This window comes from Astatotilapia calliptera, chromosome 3 (assembly GCF_964374335.1).
Source record: "Astatotilapia calliptera chromosome 3, fAstCal68.1, whole genome shotgun sequence".
NCBI classification, from domain to species: Eukaryota; Metazoa; Chordata; class Actinopteri; order Cichliformes; family Cichlidae; genus Astatotilapia; species Astatotilapia calliptera.
The window spans coordinates 9,343,998-9,360,648 of record NC_137424.1 but is presented as its reverse complement, the minus strand read 5'-3'; the positions used below and the strand labels follow the sequence as shown (position 1 = coordinate 9,360,648).

The 16,651-nt window shown below is 45.3% G+C and overlaps 1 protein-coding gene across 1 annotated transcript in view; it reads right to left on the bottom strand.

Annotated features, from left to right (window-relative positions):
• Positions 1-16,651, bottom strand: part of LOC145422865 (NACHT, LRR and PYD domains-containing protein 3-like) — a 67,180-nt gene that overhangs the window by 24,570 nt on the left and 25,959 nt on the right. Inside the window, exons 2-4 of the mRNA XM_080294751.1 lie at positions 9,147-10,947; positions 3,187-3,360; positions 1,135-1,311 (exon numbers count right to left, since the gene is read on the bottom strand). Of these exons, the coding sequence (XP_080150877.1) occupies positions 1,135-1,311; positions 3,187-3,360; positions 9,147-10,947 (2,152 nt within the window). The remainder of the gene's footprint in view (positions 1-1,134; positions 1,312-3,186; positions 3,361-9,146; positions 10,948-16,651) is intronic.

The window sequence follows — 16,651 nt, the reverse complement described above, 5'->3', positions numbered from 1 at the left end:
CTCAGGTTAAAGCTCCCAAAAGTATTTCAACAAGCAGCAAACAGATAAAACAGTAAATGAGAGCAGCTAAACACACAAAGATGGAAACACAGAGCGTGGATCGTTCACTCGACGGCACGTACACGGACACGCCGTCGGGGCTGAAAGTGGACAGCTCACAGATCCTGAAGCTGCAGGTTTCATCTGTCTCCAACCAAAACTGAGTGAACCAGCAGCAAAAGAAGATCCAAACTCTGCTTTACGTTTGATGAACATCGTCATGAATTCTCTCTGACTTTGACGTTTACTTCCTGCACAGCTCTCTCTCTCTCACAGTGTACTTCAAGAACAGTTTACCTTCAAAAATCTGTTTCCTGCATTACTCACTGCTTATTACGCACCAGTCTGCTGTTGTGTTCACTGCTGTCGGCCTCCGAAAACAAAGCCTCAATTCTGCTGTTCAATACTGAAGAAATTTAAACCTTTTAAAATGATGACAGATTACAAACTCTCAGCTGTGTCTGTAATCAAACCTCTGTAACTTTGCTTCACTTCAGCAGCATCAGGTCATGTTCACATGTTGATTCATGGTTTGCTTCAGTTTTTGATCGACTGCAGAATATTTTGAAGGTTATCTGCTATAAAAAGCCAGAAGAGGAAAATCTGCTTCATGTGTTTCTGTTTGATCCTCAGTGACTTTGACACAAAGGCCTCTCCTGTGATGATCACACCTCTGATCAAGTCTCACAGTGTCACAACTGATAAATGATCAGAGTTAGAATATTTCCCACTGTCTGCTGTGTGCCGTGACCTTTGACCTGCTAAAGACAGTCAGCTGTGGATTATTCATTGTTGTGTCTGATACTTAGAACTGTGAGGAAGAAGCTACACAGTTAATCAGGGTCCCCTCTCTCTGAATCAGGAAAGGTGGGCAGGCCGCGTGTGGGCCGCGGGCCAAACGTTGAGTCTCACTGTTTGAAATGTGAACATTGTTCTGCTGCAGTCAATGGACTAAACCAGAGAAGAAGAAAACAGACTTTACCATGAAGATCCTCAGTGTGGATCAGTATAATATCAGCCTGATGTCTGCAGTTTAGTGTCAGCACAACTTTCACATCATATTCATCTCAGCACAACTAAAACATGCTGACTGACCTCAGAGTTTCAAGTCCACATCCTGGACTCTCCAGGAAACCACACAGATGCTTCACTCCTGGATCCTGCAGCTTGTTATTGTGACTCAGGTCCAGCTCTCTCAGATGGGAGGGGTTGGACTTCAGTGCTGCTGCCAGATTATTACAGCTGATCTCTGACAAACCACAGCCCCACAATCTGTATAAAGAATGAAAGATGTAAGTTTATTAGACAAAGTGCTTGAAATCATTCAGTGTTTCATCATCTGTTCAGAGCTGAAGAAGATTCAGAATGTAGAAGTTTAGAAAATGGAAACTCCAAACAGCTGAAGCCAACAGGAAGCAGCTTCAAACAAACACAACAAGAGAAAAAACTCTGATGTTTCACATTAAAGTCGTACATTTCTCATAAAAACAGCACAAAGACTTGAAAAAGTCGTGTTTTTCCTTCCAGGAACAACAAGGCTTCACTTTTAAAGGTGAAGTCTGGGGGTGGGCGTCCGGGTACACACCGGCTCACTCCTTGGCGGCCGCTTGTCGGGGCCTGGGGCTCGCTCGGGCCCCTTTGGAGGTGGGGTGCCCCCGGCCTATCGGCCTGGGGCTCGGTCACTCAGGCGCAGCTGGGGGCCGGCGGAGCTCACGGGCGCGTCACTGCAACTCCCCCTGACTTCTGCTCCGCGGCTGCTGGGCGAGCCCTCATCTGGGACTCTCCTCAGCTCTTACTGGAACAGTGGCGCGGCTGCCCCTCTGTTGGTCTTCCATGGTCTCTTGTGTTCTGGGGGCCTCTGGATGTCTGGAGTTTTGATCTCCTCCATACCCGCTTCACACCCTGGAGGACGGGGCTGTGGCCCCCCCCACACTCCCTAGCAGATCATTACATGGAGAAACCTTTGGAATGCAAGCATGCTGATCCACACAGGTATGCACACAGGGGTACACACGGGTATTCACAGACGCGGACTAAAGCTTTCTTGGCTGCTGCCTCAAAGCACACTGTGCGCTGTCTATCTTGCGTGCTGCACAATATCGTTTATTATTTAGTAAATATTGATATCTATGACTAGCTAGTTTATTGTGATGGTGCTTTGTTTTCTCTATTATTATGTTGCTCTTTGTTGTTTGCCGTCTCCTCTGTTTGTTTTTTTTGTTTGTTTGTTTTTTTTTTTCTCCATACAGGTGACCCAGGAGTTCCTTTTTTTTTTTCTCTCTCTTCCCCCCCTTCTCACCGTCTCTTCTCCCCTTTGGTTTTCTTTCTTTCTCTCCCCCTCTTTCTCTCATTCATTCCCCCTGTCCTATTTATTAAAAAAAAAAAAAAAAAAAAAGACAAAGGATGAACTGAAGCTCTGCCATCACGTAATGTCGCATACTGCTGTTTCTGATGTCATTTAGAAAAAAGAAAAAAAAAAAAGGTGAAGTGTGAAAGAAATGGACATATTTGAAGTCCAACACCTTTTTCCAGTCACATTATTAAAGCAGAAAAACTACAAGCTCATTTTCATTCCAACAAGTCATCTTCTGACCCTTTATTATTATTGTTATTATTCAATATTTATGGAGGATGTTTTTAAATTGGGCTCAAATATGTGACAGACATTTCATCCCATGTCAGTTTGGCCTCATCCTGGGACGGATTATCCAGCACACACTCTGACCACAGGCCCAGGGGCCACGCAAAGCTGGGCTCCATCCAAGAGACAGGAAACAAACCAACACAATAATAAAAAGCACCATGTCATCTTCTTACATCTTCAAGACAAACATAGTAAAAACATGAGCATATTTGTTTCCTGATAAAATGATGTGACAGGTAGAACAGAGTAAAGTGGTGGTGTTACAGCCTTTCTCCCCTCTGCTGCCGAGGCTGTTAGTCTCTCCCAAACTCAGCTACAGGACTTCCAAATGAATGAAAGCAGCAGAAGTGGCTTTACAAATGAAACCACAGTGACAGACAGTAATTAAGAATCTCCTAAGCAATCCAAAGATAAGAAAAGTTCACCTGCCAATTCTATAAAGCTTGGTTGTTCATACAATAATATCATTTAATGATCAGCAGTGGGGATGTTTGGATCCTGACCTGAGAGTTTCCAGTGTACAATGTGGACTCTGCAGTGCAGCAGACAGAAGCTTCACTCCTGAATCCCGCAGGTCATTGTTACTCAGGTCCAGCTCTTTCAAACTAGAGGATTGGGAGTTGAGAACTGAGGACAGAGCACCACAGCTTCTCTCTGAGAGGTTACAGCCACTCAGTCTGGAAGAAAACAAACAAACAAATTAATTAAATCAGTCAAATGAAACATTTTTTTAACGCCAGCATGCAATACAATTATTGGTTAACTAAATAGCTTCATTAAAACACAACTCTTCTTCTATAGCAGCACTTACTCCTTGTAAGCTCCACCTGCTCCACCTTCTGAGTCAGTTGTTCACACCAAAGAAAACCACCATCATTTCATGCGGCTAACATACCGGCGCCAGCTGTGGTCTCAAGGCTGGAGCTGAACATAACAAATTTCACCCTGCTAACAGATGGTGTTTTGACTGTTCCTTCCCATCCTGAACCAAGAACCAAGATGGCGCCGCGTATGGATGCCCTGGTGCTTCAGTGCGTTACTTTTGTTTTGTTTTTGTGCATTTCTTCTGTGTCTGGGCACTCCTCTGGATACTCTTACACCAGAGAAGAGCTCCTTAACTACAGGACTACAACGCCTGTGGATTTATTTCCAATATTTGTCGCATCTGCGGCAGATTTACTGCAGACTCTGACCAGGAAAGCGAGACGCCGAAAGAGAGGGAAGCGAGCCGGCGCACTCGTGCGGTTGAGGAGACGCGGACTGAGAACTGCTCTTCCCGGGATCTTCCTTTCTAATGTACGCTCACTCGGGAATAAGATTGACGAACTGGCCCTGATGAGAAGCATGAACAGAGACTTTGCCTCCTCCTGTGTCTTATGTTTTACGGAGTCGTGGCTCAGTGAGAACATCCCAGACTGCGCGCTCAAGCTGGAGGGCTTCCATCTGCTGCGCGCGGACCGGCAGGCCTCTCTCTCTGGTAAGACCAAAGGTGGAGGGGTCTGCTTCTACATCAATAGTGACTGGTGCACAGATGTGACAGTGATTGCTCAGCACTGCTCTTCCTCTCTGGAATATCTTTTTATTCACTGCAAACCGTTTTATTCTCCGCGGGAGTTTGCTTCATTCATCCTGGCCGCTGTTTACATCCCGCCAGACGCGGATGCGCAAGCAGCTCAGTGCGCACTCGCGGAGCAGATTCTCCACATGGAGCGGACATACCCGGACTCTCTCATCATTGCTCTTGGGGACTTTAACAAAGCCAATCTGAGCCATGAGCTTCCGAAATATAAGCAGTATATTAAATGCCCGACCAGAGAGGAGAGGACATTAGACCACTGCTACAGCACGATCAGCGGGGCCTATCGCGCGGTGCCCCGCGCTTCACTCGGACTTTCTGACCACGTCATGATCCACCTAATCCCCGCGTACAGACAGAGGCTGAAGCTCTCCAAACCTGTCGTGAGGACTAAAAAACTGTGGAGCGACGAGGCTGTGGAGGAGCTTCGCACGTGTTTGGAGACCACAGACTGGGACACAATGAAGGCTGCTTCTAACAGCTTGGACGAGTTTACGGACACTGTCACCTCCTATATCCACTTCTGTGAGGACAGCATTGTGCCATCACGCACCAGGGTGAGTTATAACAATGACAAACCCTGGTTTACTCCTAAACTCAAAAAGCTGTGGCTGGAAAAGAGAAAGGCGTTCAGAAGCGGAGACAGGGACTGCTACAGAGAGGCCAAGTACAGGTTCACTAAAGAAGTGGACATTGCTAAACATCAGCACTCTGAGAAGATGCAGCAGCAGATCTCAGAGAATGACTCGGCCTCTGTGTGGAAAGGTTTTAGGAATATCACCAACTACAAGCCTAAAACCCCCCACTCCACTGACGACTTGCTCTTGGCCAACACCCTCAACGACTTCTACTGCCGTTTTGACGAGCCATCAAGCAGCCTTCACACCTCCAACGGCCCCAACAATAGAGACACTTTGGACACTCATTCCCCCACCTCTCCCCCTCCATAGAGCCATCACCACCTTCAAACTGTTCACCTACAACACCCCCCTCCTCACCCCACACAAAAGAGGATTTCACACCACCTCCTCCCACCACAACTCTTCATATTCATGAAGCAGATGTGAGGAAGCAGTTTAGGAGTCTGAATGCTCGGAAAGCTCCCGGCCCAGACGGCGTGTCTCCTGCCACCCTCAGACACTGTGCAAACGAGCTGGCCCCAGTGTTTTCTGGCATTTTCAACTCCTCACTGCAGGCATGTCATGTGCCTGCCTGCTTCAAGTCCTCTACCATAATCCCTGTCCCCAAGAAACCTAGGATCACTGGACTAAATGACTACAGACCCGTGGCTCTGACATCTGTGGTCATGAAGTCATTTGAGCGCCTAGTTCTCTCCCATCTCAAGACCCTCACGGCCCCCCTCCTGGATCCCCTGCAGTTTGCATATAGAGCCAACAGGTCTGTAGACGACGCCATCAACATGGCCCTACACTTCATCCTGCAGCATCTGGACTCCCCAGGAACCTACGCCAGGATCCTGTTTGTGGACTTCAGCTCTGCCTTCAACACCATCCTTCCAGACCATCTCCGAGGCAAGCTTTCCCAGATGAATGTGCCTGATCCCATCTGCCGGTGGATCACTGACTTTCTGACGGACAGGAAGCAGCACGTGAGGCTGGGAAAGAATGTCTCGGACTCCCGGACCATCAGCACCGGCTCCCCTCAGGGCTGTGTTCTTTCTCCTCTGCTCTTCTCCCTGTACACCAACTGCTGCACCTCCACCCACCAGTCTGTCAAGCTAATCAAGTTTGCAGATGACACCACCGTTATTGGGCTCATCTCGGACGGGGACGAGTCTGCCTACAGGAGGGAGGTTGAACGTCTAGTGTCCTGGTGCAGCCACAACAACCTGGTGCTGAATGCCCAGAAGACAGTGGAGATTATTGTGGACTTCAGGAAGCACACAGCCCCACTCCCCCCGATCATCCTGACTGACACCCCCATCACCTCTGTGGACTCATTCCGCTTCCTGGGTACCACCATCACCCATGACCTGAAGTGGGAACCCACCATCACCTCCGTCATCAAGAAAGCCCAGCAGAGGATGTACTTCCTGAGGCAGCTGAAGAAATTCAACCTGCCAACACGGACGATGATGCAGTTCTACACTGCAATCATCGAGTCCATCCTCACTTCCTCCATCACCGTGTGGTACGCTGGAGCCACTGTCAGGGACAAACAGAGACTGCAGCGTGTTGTGCGCTCTGCTGAGAAGGTGATTGGCTGCAGACTCCCATCTCTGCAGGACCTGTACACCTCCAGGACATTGCGGCGTGCAGCTCGGATCTCAGCTGACCCTTCTCACCCTGGACACAGTCTGTTTGACCTGCTCCCCTCAGGCAGGAGGCTCCGGTCCATTCGCACCAGAACCTCTCGCCATAAGAACAGTTTCTTCCCCTCTGCTGTTGGACACATGAACAATAACCATATGACTGTCCCCGCCACTAACACATGACCCTACGCTGTGTCACTGCATCATTCCATGTTTGGCACTGATCACCACCTGCACTCATGTATATATCTTTCTACGCAGCACTTTTAATTCTTATTCTCATGTATATATCTCATGTATATCTCATGCACATATCTTTCTACGTAGCACTTTTAATTCTTATTCCTACTTTTATTTTTTCATGTCTATTTAAGTGCTATTTATGACACTATGTTTGCACTGAAGCACCGCAGCAATTTCCTAATGTTGTAAACCTGCTCAACATTTGGCAATAAACCCCTTTCTGATTCTGATTCTGATTCCTAAGCATGCTTATCCCCTCCCGGTGCAGACGGTGGGTCGAGGGGACCAGCGCAAATGCTGCAGGCCCGAATGCGCTGTCTACACCGGCTGTCTCTCACCTTTTACCCATCCCTGTTACTTGTCATGTGTTTTTATGGCGTATTAAGAGTTTTCATGTGCTCTGCGCTAAGGTCATTTTTTTTGTCTGTTCTCAAACTGATCTCCCTGTTGGAGCTCAGTCTGTGAGGAGTTCTTTTTTCTCCTCATCTTTCCTGATGTTGTGCATTTTCCGCTGTTCGGTTCCGGGTCGCTGCTCTAGCGGCTGACCGGCCAGCTACCTAGCCTGACCCGTCTCCCCAATGTGATGTTTGTGTATTGTATGTACGGTTGGAAAGCTCAGTATCCTAATTGCCCCTTGAAAATAAATACAGTGTTCTGAATCTGAATCTGAAAAGATTACAGAAGACGACTCTGTTCAGTAAATATTACGCTCATGCTGTCACGAAATACCAAAGGTAGGTAAAACTCTGGTTGTTGCAGCCATCCAGTATGACATGCTTTGTACTGTTCTGCTGCAGTTTGTGACACCTGGTTGATGAGTTGTGAAGGATGATGAAACAAACACTTCACTCAATGTTTGTCTTCTAAACTGGATGTAATTTGGGCAGCCGAGAGTTTTTCTTAATCTATCCCAGCTGCAAATAGGAACACAACAAATAAATAACTTTACCCACTTGGATCCTTATCATTCAAGATTGTGAAAAGATTCTCTACTCAGAGAATACTGGAGATTTTAGATGAGAGAGATGTAAGATGATGAAGAGGAAGAGTTTTCACAACTTGAGGCCTTTTGTCTTCACTGTACAGGACAAAGAAGACAGGGAGGGAGGGAGAAGTGAGGAGAATAACACACAGGAAATGGTCTTGGGCAGACTCAAACCAGGCCCTGGAGTCACAACTCTAACCTTCAGTACATGGGTGACCTGCTCAGCCAGGTAAGCTACAGCAGTCAGCAGTGTGTGAGTTAATTTGAAGACAATGATGACTATAAGTCAGGTAAAAAAAAAAAATACTATCATCAACCAACAAGGGGAAAACAGTGAGCTTGAATGACCAAGCTTTGACCAAGGGTGGCTCACTCCTCGGTCTTCTTGCCCAAGGAGTGAACCACCCAGCATGGCCATCAATGTGGTGCAACCAAGGCCATCATACAGTACAGGCCATCCAAGCTGATTTTAACTTTTCCTCCCAGATACCACCTTAGAAATCATCTAGATTAGGATATGTTGGCTGTTCTAGATCCAATCACAACAAACAGAGAGCTGCTGTGTGTCCAAGGTGAACAGGAAGAATATATACATGCATAAAGTCAATAAAGTCAGAAGGTTTGCTTTAGACTGTGCTGCAGTTTATCATCAAAGACAAACAGGCACCATGCTGCCAACAAATGGCATCAAGTCTGACTTGAGGTTTTTTGTTCTTTTTTTTTTTTAAATCAAGATTAAATTTTATAGCAACCACAGCAGAGATGACCAGGGAAGGTGTGCTTGAGGGGATATAGCTACAACAGCTGGTTTCAGACTGAAGATGAACTGAGGTGCTGCACCCAAGTCTGCAGGTTCAGGGAGGGACAAACATCTGCTGCAACCAGATTGGAGTGAGAGGAGAGAGCAGGCCAACAACAACAAAGAAACAACAAACACACTGTGGAAGACCGAAGCAGAGTTTAGTTTAAAGTGGAACTAAGGATGTTTCTCTGGCTGCCAGGATTCACTGAGTAATTCAAATGCTTTCTTTAATGCAGGACCCACCATGCATGTAAACGCAAGTGTTTCACCAACATTTGTGACTAAAATAGACCTGCAGTAGAAATGTATCTAGGAGCATGCATGTGAATATAAAGTATCACAACATCAGGCACATGCAGCCTAAGTGTTTAAACAAAGACTGATAACATAACAGCAGCAGTGATGATCAGAGTTTATGGTGAATCCAGCGTCTCGAGTTCTGGAGGCATCAAAGAGGTCACAGTTGTACTGGAGAAATCCCAAAACTTTAGGATACAAATTCATACAAAGACAGAAAGCCTGGTGAAATAAATTACTGACACAGTTGGATGTTAAAAGTAAAGACATGAGTACAAATGTACTCACAGAGCTTTGTTGGAGGCTTTGACCACTGGCAGCAGCCTCAGAAGAGCCTCCTCTGAAGCAGAGTATTTCTGCAGGTCAAACACATCCAGATCTTCTTCTGATGACAGTAAGATGAAGACCAGAGCTGACCACTGAGCAGGAGACAGTTTATCTGTGGAGAGACGTCCTGATCTCAGGGACTGTTGGATCTCCTCCACTAGAGAACGATCATTCAGTTCATTCAGACAGTGGAACAGATTGATGCTTTTCTCTGCAGACAGATTCTCACTGAGCTTCTTCTTGATGTACTGGACTGTTTTCTTAGTGTACTGTGAGCTACTTCCTGTCTGTGTCAGCAGACCTCGTAGGAGAGTCTGATTGGTCTGCAGTGAAAGACCCAGGAGGAAGCGGAGGAACAAGTCCAGGTGTCCATTCGGACTCTGTAAGGCCTTGTTCACAGCACTCTGGTGGAGAGATTGAAGTTTTAGTTTGTTAAATAGTTTAGACCATGTAGAGGTTGTTTGTTGTTCTTCCAGCAGATTGAGTCCAGAGTTGATGAAGGTCAGGTGGACATGAAGAGCAGCCAGAAACTCCTGAACACTCAGATGGATGAAGCAGAACACCTTGTCCTGGTACAGTCCTCTCTCCTCTTTAAAGATCTGTGTGAACACTCCTGAGTACACTGAGGCTGCTCTGATATCGATGCCACACTCTGTCAGGTCTGATTCATAGAAGATCAGGTTTCCTTTCTGCAGCTGATCAAAAGCCAGTTTTCCCAGAGACTCCATCATCTTCCTGCTCTCTGGACTCCAGTGTGGATCTGTCTCAGCTCCTCCATCATACTTGACCTTCTTCACTTTGGCCTGAACCACCAGGAAGTGGATGTACATCTCAGTCAGGGTGTTGGGCAGCTGTCCTCCCTCTCTGGTTTCCAGCACATCCTCCAGAACTGTAGCAGTGATCCAGCAGAAGACTGGGATGTGGCACATGATGTGGAGGCTTCGTGATGTCTTGATGTGGGAGATGATCCTGCTGGCCTGCTCTTCATCTCTGAATCTCTTCCTGAAGTACTCCTCCTTCTGTGGGTCAGTGAACCCTCTGACCTCTGTCACCATGCCGACACAGTCAGGAGGGATCTGATTGGCTGCTGCAGGTCGTGTTGTTATCCAGAGGCGAGCAGAGGGAAGCAGTTTCCCCCTGATGAGGTTTATCAGCAGCACATCCACTGAGGTGGACTTTCTAGGGTCAGTTAGGATTGTAGTTTTGTGGAAGTCCAGAGGAAGTCGACACTCATCCAGACCATCAAAGATGAACACAACCTGGAAGTCTTCAAAGCTGCAGATTCCTGCTTCTTTGGTTTCAGTAAAGAAGTGATGAACAAGTCCCACCAAGCTGAACTTTCCCTCTTTCAGCACATTCAGCTCTCTGAAAGTGAATGGAAATATGAACTGGATGTCCTGGTTGGCTTTGTCTTCAGCCCAGTCCAGGCTGTATTTCTGTGTTAAGACTGTTTTCCCAATGCCAGCCACTCCCTTTGTCAGCACTGTTCTGATTGGTTCGTCTCTTCCAGGTGAGGCTTTAAAGATGTCTTCTTGTCTGATGGTTGTTTCTGGTCTGTCTGGTTTCCTGGATGCTGTTTCAATCTGTCTGACCTCATGTTCATCATTGACCTCTGCAGTCCCTCCCTCTGTGATGTAGAGCTCTGTGTAGATCTGATTCAGGAGGGTTGGGTTTCCTGCTTTAGCGATGCCCTCAAACACACACTGGAACTTCTTCTTCAGCTTAGACTTAAGTTTACGATGACAAACTGCAGCTTGAAGCTCTGAATGAGAAGAAAAATAAACACTCAATTCCAAAAAGAACTAATCTTTAAAACATGTTGCTCCATCTTCCATCTCTGGAAAATGTTCATTTATCCAGCAGCTTAAATCTTTAGATAAATCCTCTTACTGCTCTGCAGACGGTCAGCCAGCTCCTCCTGCTTCATTCTCCTCAGGAAGTCCACTGTGATCTTCACAAATGCCTCTCTGCTGCTGCTCCTCTGACTCTCTAAGCATTCTGGGTAATCTGGACTCAGAACCTTCTGGATCTTCTTCAGCTCGTTCTTCACAAAAGTGATGATGTTGTCCTCCAGCAGCTGGAACAGAATATTTATGAATGAGCCAATCAGACTGAAATCATGGAGCCAAACATCAGATCCATGTTGGACACACTGACGATCCACTGGTCTACAAAGAGCAGCATGGAGATGACTGTGAACAGAACAGATGTAACAGTAGTTGTTGTACATGTACAGACCATAAATATGGAGTCCAGCTGTGTTTGATGCTGCTGGGCAGACTGACCACTGGGAACCTCTGAGCTCTGCTGGTCCACTCTGTGGAGGAACCATGAAGGATTAGATCAACACAGGATAAAGATCCAGGAGTTTCTGCTCAAATAACTTCATCTGAATCAAGTCTGTCAAGTTTTAAACTCTCAGATTGTGAACATATCAGTAATTTTCAGTCTGTTTTCATGGACGTCCTTTCAGTGGTGATGTCAGGGATGATTTTGAAGAAGCTCATCAAACTGAACCATCAGCAGATCACTGCTCCAAAACCAGAACATGATCCGAGTCTCCCTCCACCACCAGAACACCAGCTTTACTAACGTGGTAGATCAGTGTAGTACAGATCAATAACTGATGAGTCATTTGATCAAAATCACTGAGTGCTTCACGTCTGACCCTCTGATGCTTCTGTAGACATTTTGCATATTTAATGAATGTCTGACAGTTTTACATTCATTCTATGAACACAGTGGAAATGTTGTGTTATAGTCTCCATGTTGTTTCCAGCATCATAAATTCTTAAGTTCAGAAAATTAGATTCTTTCTTCACAGCTGAAAAACAACAACATTTATTCTCTATTGAAATCTGCATCGTCCACTCCAAAGGTCACAATCTGAAGGTAACATCTGGTTTTGTTCCCTGTGGTTAACTCTGAGCATCAGTATGGTGGGATTTATCCACTACATCCACACCACTGTGGTTCAGTGTTGTCCTGATGGAGTAACAGCAGCCAGTATGATCCAGGCTTTAGCTGCTGGGTCTCTGTGTGACCTCTCAGACTGTTTAACAGATCAGACACAAAGAGAATCAGAGCAGCTCTGTTCTTTAAAGACAAACATGAACCCACTCAGGTCACACTTTCCCCACAGATATGAGCATCACTGTCCTCAAACAGCAAATGACCAAGTCGAACATTTGGATCTTTTCTCTTTCATTGTTTTCTTTTTAATGAATCTTTGTAACAATCTGAGGATGTTTCAGGTCATATTTATCCAGGAAACACAAACATGTAAAGGAGTCATCACAGCTCTCTGACCTCGTTGCTCCAGGTTCACCACTGAAGTCTGGATTTGGACCTTTGGACCAGTCACTCCTCACAGACGGACAGCTGGACCCTGCAGACTGTGACCTCTGACCTCTGCAGACACAAACATGATTGAAGCAGCTGTGATCACACAGACTGCAGATAATGCAGCTGTTTCCTGTCAGTAACATCCTCTTAGATTAGAGTTCAGCTTTTTACAGGAAAACTGGACAAAACTGATTTTTGTTACAAACTCATTTTCATTTCCTCTCAGCTCACAAACACAGTCAGACAATCAACCAGAGTCAACACTGATTATAATGTCAGTGCAGAATTATTTCTGTTACTCAGTGAGTTCAGCTCTCTGACCTCGTTGCTCCAGGTTCACCACTGAAGTTTGGATTTAGAGGTTTGGACCGGTCACTCCTCACAGACGGACAGCTGGACCCTGCAGACTCTGCTCTGTCCTCCTCTTCCTCCATCATCATCTTCAGTCAGTCTGAGAGGTAAACCACAAACACTCAGTGAGTTCACATTAACAGGAGGAACTGAGTTACAGTCGCTGACCTCTGACCTGTCATGTGACCATGAAACCAGGTCAATATGTCTGTAGGTTCAGTCATGAAGGTCATGTGATCTAAGGAGCTTGGAGAGAAAAGAGACGTCTTTAAGTTTCTGGAAGACGTTTCATCTGAGAAGCTTCTTCAGCTCTAAAACCAAACGGTGGAGAGTCCCAGATATTTAAACCTGAGAGGGAAAGAAAGCATGTCGCTGACCCACCACTGATGTTATTTCAAGGAGGAAACTGAGAGCCTTTGCACCAGGAGCACAAACATCAGCTCCAGCAATGATCCACTGATGTGTTTTTATTCCATGTATGAATGTTGTTATTGACAGAGATGACGTTTGTGTGTCAGTGATGCAGTGACTGTTGTTGTTACCTGTACAGGCTGGTTAGACTCTATGAAACAGATCATACAGATCTCTGCATGTTAGAAGAGACTATTAAAGGTCATGAATGAGACAAAGGCAGGGAGGCGTCCTTTACAGCTAAACAGCAGAGTGAGAGAACAGCCAGCACCTCTACATTTATCACATTATACAGCACATGTATGATACTGACAGGGATGAGAAGAATTTAGTGATTCTGATCCCATCATTGATATTACTTATTGATTCTCAGTAGCTCTGCTCTGACAGTCACCACCATCACTGAGCAGCATATCAAAGACATTTGTGCACATTAACTGCATGTTGTGGCTCAAATGTTTGTGCATGTTGGAGGCATTTCCTCTTTGTTGTGATCAGTGTTGGTCATTACTCAAAACAGTCATTATTACACATATTACACAGAACACTTTGATTAAAAGTAATGGAGTACGTTACTTCATTACTCCTCATAACATTACTTTGATGTTACTGTGTGAAATGAACAAATGAGCATGTAACAACATAAAGCTGAGGTACAGCCCCACACACCAACACAGATCCTGATGAGGTCACGTGATGTTTCTCTGAGTGTTTATGAACACAAATCAAAGATGAAACAGCACAAAGACACTTCAAAGTGATTCTACTGTAGAAACATGAACAGGTAGAAACCTGCAGCCTGACTGCTCATCACTTTGTTACCTGTTCAAGTTCAGCAGCAGCAGCTCACTTTATCATTGTGAAAACAAAAATGTCAAAAAACATTGCTATTCTCTATAAAACAAAGCATGTCCTGAACAAAAAATCATTATACACACTTTATTGTACTCTGTTGCTTCCATATATGACTTACTGTCTGGAGATATGGGGTAATGCATATAAAACGAACACTCTTCCTATTTTCAAGTTACAAAAAAGAGCTATAAAAAACCAACTAACATTTTGTTTATTAATCTGAATACCCTGAAATTTTATGATTTAGTTGAATATAAAATGGCACAGATAATGTATAAAGCACAAAATAACTTGCTTTGCCCCAGTACTCAGAAGCTGTTCAAAGTCAGAGAGAGTCAATATGACTTAAGGGGAAGAGATTTCTTTAAAAAAAACAAGATAAGGACAAATATAAAGCAGAGATGTGTTTCCTGTGGAATAGTTCTGACAGGGATTTAAAAAGGTGTAGTTCATTTTCCTTGTTTAAAAACATGTTTAAGCTTATGTTGTTTAGCTTAGCATTAACATGCTGTGTGCTAGCTCAGCGTCAGAGCTCTGCAGGTGTCTCGTGTGTAAATATTAATCACAGTGACAGTAAAGGAGGTAAAGGGCTGTGACGTCATCACGTACGCTGCGTCCTCTGTGGGCTCTGAGTGAACTCAAAGTACAAACTACAAGTACACAAACACGAACGTAGCTCAGAGTGGCGGACACACTCGGCCTCGTTGGTCCAGCTGTGAGTCCGTTACCGTGAACTATGGAGCGGCAGATTTGTGCTGAACTAAGCTGCACACAGCTGATGTTAGCCAGGAAACATTACACACTGACTTTAATGGAGAGACCGGAAATACAAACACACACAGTTTGTTGTGTGAAGAAATCAAACACGAGCTGAACAAACAGTAAAGTTCCTAAAGACAAACTGTTAAAGGAGGAAACAAAGCAAACTTACAGTTTCTTCACACACCAACAACAAGCTCCACTCCACGAAGTTCAGGAAGTGAAATTAAACTTTGAGCAGGAAGGAAACACCCAAAGAGACGTTTGAGGACAATAAGGAGCATTGGAACACTGTGCTGCGTTCAGGTGCACCTGGGAAACTCCAAACCTCTGGCAGGCTGTGATTTATTTCTGCTGGTTTTCCTGTTTGAAGCACAAACATCCGTCATCAATTTGTTGTTGTTCTTCCTGCAGCGTTTAAATGTTTCAGCACTGACCTGATGTTTCTTCAAAGCTCATTTCAACCTGTTGAAGTCATGAATGAAAGTGCAGACTGAGAGTGGATCACATGATGTTTGAGGTGTGTCATGTGACATGTTCAGTATTGTCACACATGTCTAGATTGTCCCTGATATCATTACTGCTCAAACACTGATGATTATATTTGAAGAATTATTCCTGATGGCAGCAAAGTTTGAATGGAGCTCTCTGTCTGTGCTGATTTGTCGCCCTCTGGAGGTCAAAGCACAAACTGCATGATGTCACTGTAACCACCACAGAGACAGGAAGTGTTTTTATGACTGAAACACTGAAATGATGCTAACGGCTGTCGTTAGGCTCACTGACAGCAGTGCTGATGTGTTCATGTCAAACACTGGCTCAGGTCAGACTCCTTCATCCTTCTCCAGCGTGAGGCCGCCCTCAGACCCACAGGAGCTCTGACCTTTGACCTCCTGACCCTAACCATTTTAGTCTTGTTGCATCTTTAAATGCAAATCCATCCAAACTGTAGCCGAGCAAAAGAAGCTGGAAGCTGTTCTATGAATGATGTTGTTGAAGGAGCTTGGAAAGAAAAGCGTCTGGACTTCTTTAAGTTGCTTGATGAGGGACATGGACGTCTTAACGCCCACTCACATCCTGGGACATTTGATCACAGGAAATCACATGATAGCGTGGGGCTAGATCTCACAATGGGTTCACCCAAAACCTTGGCTGATTGTGACCCACACCCGTTTTCACGGAGGAGGAGGAGTTTCACATCCTGAACATGTGACAGCCTGGTTTAAAGGGACCAAAAGTAACTGGACACCTGATTCAGTTCAGGTTTATTCATCCGCTCCAAACCACAGCAGCAGTCACCTGCAGGGAACCAGCTAATCCATGTAACTGGGGACAGACCACAGCCCAGAGCACTGGTTCATGATGTGTTTGTGGACTGTAGGTTGTTTGGATAGAGATGAGATGTACTCAGCAGTCTGTCTCTAATGTTTAATGAAATGTTCTGAAGATGATAAAAACTTGTGATTTTCTTTTGAATGAATCTTTAATCGTGTTGTAGGGCCTCTGACTCTCATGAAGATTTTCACATCAATGTGCTTTTCACAAAGATATTAACAATGAAAATGACGTGCAGCCCTGAACTACTCATGCGTTAACTCAGCGGTTCCCAACCCCCGGGTCACGGACCGGTCCGTGAGTCGTTTGGTACCGGGCCGTGAGAGTCGAGGCTCGGTGTGAAATTGATGGTTGATAGGTTTGTAGCATAAATCTGTTCGCTGGATCGTTCAATCCAGCTACACAGCAAA